At 33.3% G+C, this 6,428-nt stretch overlaps 1 protein-coding gene across 1 annotated transcript in view; it reads right to left on the bottom strand.

Annotated features, from left to right (window-relative positions):
• Nucleotides 1-3,993, bottom strand: part of LOC128894519 (golgin subfamily B member 1-like) — a 34,341-nt gene extending 30,348 nt beyond the window's left edge. The window contains exons 1-2 of the mRNA XM_054156302.1: nt 3,807-3,993; nt 1,837-1,963 (exon numbers count right to left, since the gene is read on the bottom strand). Of these exons, the coding sequence (XP_054012277.1) occupies nt 1,837-1,963; nt 3,807-3,993 (314 nt within the window). The remainder of the gene's footprint in view (nt 1-1,836; nt 1,964-3,806) is intronic.
• Between the last annotated feature and the right edge of the window lie 2,435 nt (nt 3,994-6,428).

A 6,428-nucleotide genomic window follows, 5' to 3' on the forward strand; every position in this document is an offset into this window, starting at 1 on the left:
TTGCTCTGAAATTTGTACACACTACTTTTAGATACATTATCTGAAGAGTAGCAATGGATTTTTGCGATTACTTGATTAGTTTTTTTTTTTTATTGACGATTTTTCTCGTGAAATTTCGGTGAAAAATAATAAAAAAATTTCTTTGGCTCACCATAATATTCTTAATGGTAAAAAAAATCCAATTACTACTCTCTTGCGACAAACTCCAGAAACAAACTAACATTTTTTTTCCTTTTTCACATGCAACCTAAAGAATATAATGATGATACAGCCCACGCGCGTTTCGTGCCGAAGGTCTTCACCAAAATTTTCGAACCGCCGCCATTTTTTTGTTGTTGTTATCTCAAATAATTTTTCATGTGTTCATTAAACCGTTTTTTATTATATGTCAAAACATAAAAATATTTTTTTCTATACTTTCGCATTTATGAATTTTTTTAAGAATAGTACCCATTTTGCGATCGCTCAGGGCGGCCAGACGCCTTAATTTTATTGTTTTAACATTTTCGTTATTCTTTCTGCTTCTGTATATATCACTAGATATAACACTAGATATTAGTAGAAGCAATATTTTATTTCGCTTTCAGATAATAAAAACTACAAAAAATCATTCAGCCGTGTTCACTTTCCAAGGTGACTGTAGAAAGATTTGAAATAGCTCAGAATTCGGCAATAAATAATAACGGATAGCAATGCATTTGCAGCAGAAAGAGCGTAACCTTTCAAGTTGTATAAAAAGAATAGGTAAAGGACAAAGAGTGAACATCGCTCTGTACGTTACTAAAGAGATATCCGACGTATTTCGGTCGACGTGCGCCGATATGCAATTGGATTTCTCGTGGATATCCATCGAACCGAATCGCATGTCCGGTGATCCTCGGTTTCGTCGAATGGCCCCTTTTTACAAGATTTCGACAGGAAATGCGCGCCTGATTCATGGGACTAATCAAGATTAATGGAAATCGAGATCAGTGGGCACGTTGAATCGCACGATTTCGCGCGAATGCATGAATCAAATGTTAATTGATCTTTTTCTTCGAAAGCTCGAAATATGATTAATATTTTATTAAACGTCCAATTTTGACTTTAGAGTGAAAGGAGACTTAAAGCATTCTATCTTTCTATGGTACTTGGATAATCGAGGTTAAGTAAACATGTTTATTATTAGATGAAGTTGAAGAATAACTGGTTATTTTTGTAGTTGATTAATGAAATAGTTATTTGTAGAGTAAGAGTGTTCATGCAAATTAATAATTTTACAGCTAGAGAAAAAGAATTGAAATTTAGATGTAAAAGTACGTCTTATCTTCTAAATGATATGCTATGTATATTATTGTTGACATTTGAGATATTTTGCATTAATATACATTCTCATAGACTTGACCATACTTCGACTTTTTGTAAATGTATAAACACCCGTAGTTTAATTATTAGTCAAATAATTACAGACAAGATTACTGAGTAATCATGTGCTTGTACATCGTAAACTGAAAGATCACTTCAAGCTATAGTAATATCAGCAATAATTAGTATTCAATTGTCTAAATATCAATGTGAAAATTTGTGTAAAAGTCGGATATATCTCATACTGTTTGTGTGTTCGATTGAAAAGAAACAGAATCCTAAGACCTTCTCCGTAAGATGCTTCACTTGAACAGTCAAATAAACATAAAGTTCAGTTAATTAACGTTAACGCATGCCTACTCAAACGCACACACATTTGTGTACGAAAAACGTTTCTCATTTGCCACTCTCCTAATTCATAATTCATTTCTCAGCCACAGAAACGGGCAAACAAAGGATACCAGAATTTAGGAGTAATTGCAATTAACGTACCTCGTAATAAAATCCCTTTGTCGAAGGAAAGCGTTTTTCCAATGATCCCGTTCAATTATCGTATTCATTAATCTCGAGTTGAGCACTGTTCTCGTCTGTACAATCTCGTCGTTGAGTTTTCGAAGTTCTAAAATGAATCAGTTTTGCGTTAATTTCTTCGAGTTTCACTTTCTCGTACATAGAAGCGAATTAGAACAGAGACAATACACAATCAGACGATTTGTCTAGACTTTGAGGTCTGTACGTTTGAGACCCTAGAATCTGTCTTATGAATAGGAATATTCATATTGCAATAAAAAAGGAAAAATAGTGTATATACTATAATCAATGATTCAGCACGTTTACTAAACTTTGTTTTACATTAAAATATTTACTCGTTTAAAATTTTTAATCGCTTATATGATGAGAAGAAATGAATGAATTCCTGTGATTTATTTATTCATTTTTTTAAATTAACTGTAAATTTGCCAATGAAATATTATTATTTTATGAAATAAGAACTTTTCCAAAGAGAGACTTTAGAATTTTGTTTTTCTAATACCACACAAATGGTGTAGAGCACAATCGATTCTTTCATTTTAAATGAATGTACTCATGATTGCAGAAGCTTGTGTTGTACGGAAGTTTTCTATATGACTATCGATTTATTATTTCATTCATGTATTTTCAACTTCCCCTCGTTAGCATGAGGCAAATAGCAGACTGCTACCACGAATCTGCATCAGGTCACATCACTATAACGCGAGGAGGGCTTCCTAGAAGTTTCGCTTGACTTGTTAGCGCTGAACAGGTTGTAGCTTACGCGAAACGTTCTCAAATTATCGCGATCGAATTACTCGCCCGAATATCGATCAAGAGATTTGCTTTCCCCTCGTCACGGGGTAACCCCGTTCTCCCGCTCGAAAATTTATGAAATTCGATATACCTACTCGCACACACTGGTCGTATAAATCCTTAACACGTTAAATAAGTTTGTCGTGCTTCATTCCTTCAGGATATTTCGTTCACGATCGAGTTTCGCCAACAAACATGTTCCAAGTTGCTCGAGGGTACTGCACCATCGGAATCTCGAAGTCAACAAGTTTTTGACTTCCTCGGCGCAAGGAAGCGTCGTGGTTTGATTAGAAAAACGAAAGGAAAAATAGCAGAACTCTTCGGGAATTGGGGATACGTTTGCGAATTTTATTTTATTCTTGAAACTTGTTCAAGGTTAATGTACTTATTTTTCTAACGGATGAATACTTATTATTATTGTATATAATAATGTGCATACGGATAATAGAGGGATTTTTGAAAGGGTTTTTAGTTGTGGTGGACTAACGCTTGTTGAAGTCTTTGTATTTAATTGTAATCATATGCACTTTCTTTTAAAATAAAAAGAAATGCAACATATTGTTAGATGTACATGGGATATAACTCTCACGCAATTGTCTTTCCAACAAAGTACTTGATATTTCGTTTTTTGCTTACATAAAGACTCTATATAGGGTGTTTTGCTATTCTCATGCTGTTACACCCTGGCTAGCGTTTTTCTCGCAAATAGTAAGGATTAGATAAAAGTGAAAAAAGAAAAAGTTTGAGAGTTTCTTATGACCAATACAATAGCCTATATCAATTTTTTATATTTACAATATTTCTGCCTCAATTTTATAAATTAATTTTATAAATTTTGTAAAGGTGAATTAATTTTTTAAATAAAATGCTACATGTGCTACGTACTTTCGTTTAAAATTACTGCACTGAAAAATCATAAATTCAAGTATCTAAATTTCTGATCATTTCATGTAAGGAATAGTAGAAAGATATTTTTATAATTACATTTGGCTTTCACAGAACGTTTAAAAAAAATCAAATGACTCGACAACTTAATGAACCTCAGTTTCCCATTAGTCTATGTGCACAATTAACGTGTATTGTGAAGTAGACAATAGAAAACGACATAGGAAATGGCGACCACTACAGCAATTTACCTTGGATTTCGTGTTTCGTGCGATTAAATTCAACTTCCTGTTCGGTTTGGACCTGCAAGTTGGTTTCGAAAGCTCTTTCTAGCTGGAAAAACTTGGTTCTCAGTTCGTGCAGATTTCTACGCAATTCCGACGCTTCCGATTCCCTTTTTTGCAATTGCTTCTCGAGATACCGCTGCCGCGTGGCCATCCTTTCTGCAATTACTTTAATTAAGTCTACAACGGACTTTTGCTATCAACCCAAGGAAACGATGTTTGTCGTTTTGAAACCCAAACTTTCCCTATTTCCTTTACCTGAAAGTGAACGATATCGACGCGTTATACCTATCGACCGAGACTTTCAAACTCGTTCGCGTGAACTGGGCTACGTTTTACGACAGTGATCCTCAACCATTCAGTTGCATCGTGCAGATAACAAAAATTATTTATGTCAAAGATAAGATTTATCTTTGTCTGTCATTCGAAAATTCCAAATAGTCCTGGTTGAATTTATTTGACGAATAACGGAGAAGTAAAAACTTGTCCAAAAGGGATTGTAAAATATTATTTTTTGATATAATACAAATATTATTGAATTAAGAATGATGTCGTCGTTACATTTAATTAAAGGAAATTTTCACAAAGACAGATATTCATTTTATTTGACGAGGGTTTATCTGCATCTTCGAATAAGGTTTTCATCGAAGATATTCGAAAGCTTCGACTAAATAACGAACATTAATAAACGACATCAGCATTTGTCCGTTTATAAGGTGTATCATTAGATTGAATTAAAATTATTCTTTAAATCTTTTACGAAGTCATTTTATAGTATCAAATTTCCATTCGCGAATATTTTTATTAAACATTTTGCAGTATACTTCGAAAACGTTGAGAACCACTGCTTTACGAGTTTAGGAAACAACTGTGTTCCTTTGCGAAGCGCGAAACTTTTCTCTTTCGAGACGCAATCGAGGGATGAATTTTTCTCAAAAGGGATCGCAGAGTAATTGCAATTTGTATACTTCAATGTTAATAAACATTGGACTATATCAATGTAGGTTCATAAAATAAGTACTTGACGAGGTTTTTTAAATATTTCAATTAATTATCACTTGATGAACGTAACAATGTGTCTAATGGACAAATTTGAAATACCTCGTACAGTATCTAGTTAAATATTGTATATTAATGACGGAATTTTCGGTTTACAAGTTCCTTTCCCCGTGCAGTGCTTAATATAATTAGTATTTTACATTATGGAAATTTTCAGTACTCAAATCATGTGCAAAACTGGGCGCAAGATGACATTAATTAAATTTTAAATATTCGTGAAATTATATTAAATTAACAAATATGATGACTGGTTAATCAAAAAGATTATTGATCGTAGATATTTCTATAATCTATGAAAATGTGTTTTCCAATATCGTGGTAATATACTATATATACTTAATTCTTGATAAATGTGAATATACAAAAATATACAAGAATTTGTACAAGTGCATAAATATTTAAAATACGAAAAATAAAATTCACGTTTCAACATTTAGAAAACAAAACATACTTTAATTTACGTTTCCGTTCTGCATTTTTAAAATATAAATTTGCATGAACATCCACAGTCTAATAATGTGTAATTATGAGGTTCTGGTACGTTCACCTTGAATAAATATCGTTGTCATCGTTGTCACAAATCGGAAGTAATTTTTGGTTTGCCCCTTTCCTGCGTGAGAAGATCAAAACCAGCAAATGCTTCGCGTAATCGTTGTTTGGACAAATCACCGACTCTTGATTTCCCAATCGAATTGACCTCACGAACTTAGGTTCGGTTATATACGTCGACGGAGGCTTAGTTTCCTCTTGAAGTTGGGCGCAAGCGGTCGACCAGGGCAATCGACGAGGGTAATCGATTAGAAAGAAGCAAACACAAGTTCGATGGTCAACGTTTAGTTATAGCAGGACCCTTCTAATTGAGTGCTTGTAATTTTGCGCCAATTACGCGTCTTGTTTGATTTTGTATGAACGACTATCTTCGTTCCTTTGTACGGGGAAATGAATCGTATAAGCATTGGTAATTAAGCAATAAGCGACCGATAATTAAAAAGCACTCAATACTCCAGTTTCGTCTTTCTTCTTTTGTAACAAGAAAGTTTCCTTCTGTGGTAAAATTATAGGTGTTGGTCTTAGTGATAATTGCAATGATTGTGTTCTTCTGAACAGGTGTAAACTATTATCTCGTTACAGATTTTCATACTGTACAATAGAAACGATACCAGTTATTCATAGCTTGTAGATGTTTTTTTATGAGAGTCGGGAGAAAGGAAATATTTTTTGTAGAAGTTAGGAGTGAAAATTATTGTTAACGAGAAATTAAAAATTTTTTATGAGGATTTGAGAATGGGAGGAACCACCGAAACATATCATCAAGCTGAATTCATTACCACACCTCAACAACAAGGTATATACCATGTTTAAAGAGAAAATAAATATTTTAAATAGCAACGAGAAATATAATATTGGTTAATTGAGCTTACATGTCTACCCCCAAATTTCACAAATTTAGCCATAACATACAATAGTTTGCGTCTCAGGTACAAGATTGGCTCATGAAACAAACCAATTTCGTGCAAGAATATTCTATCA

The sequence above is a fragment of the Hylaeus anthracinus genome, unplaced genomic scaffold, assembly GCF_026225885.1.
Source record: "Hylaeus anthracinus isolate JK02 unplaced genomic scaffold, UHH_iyHylAnth1.0_haploid 4, whole genome shotgun sequence".
In the NCBI taxonomy this organism is placed as follows: domain Eukaryota; kingdom Metazoa; phylum Arthropoda; class Insecta; order Hymenoptera; family Colletidae; genus Hylaeus; species Hylaeus anthracinus.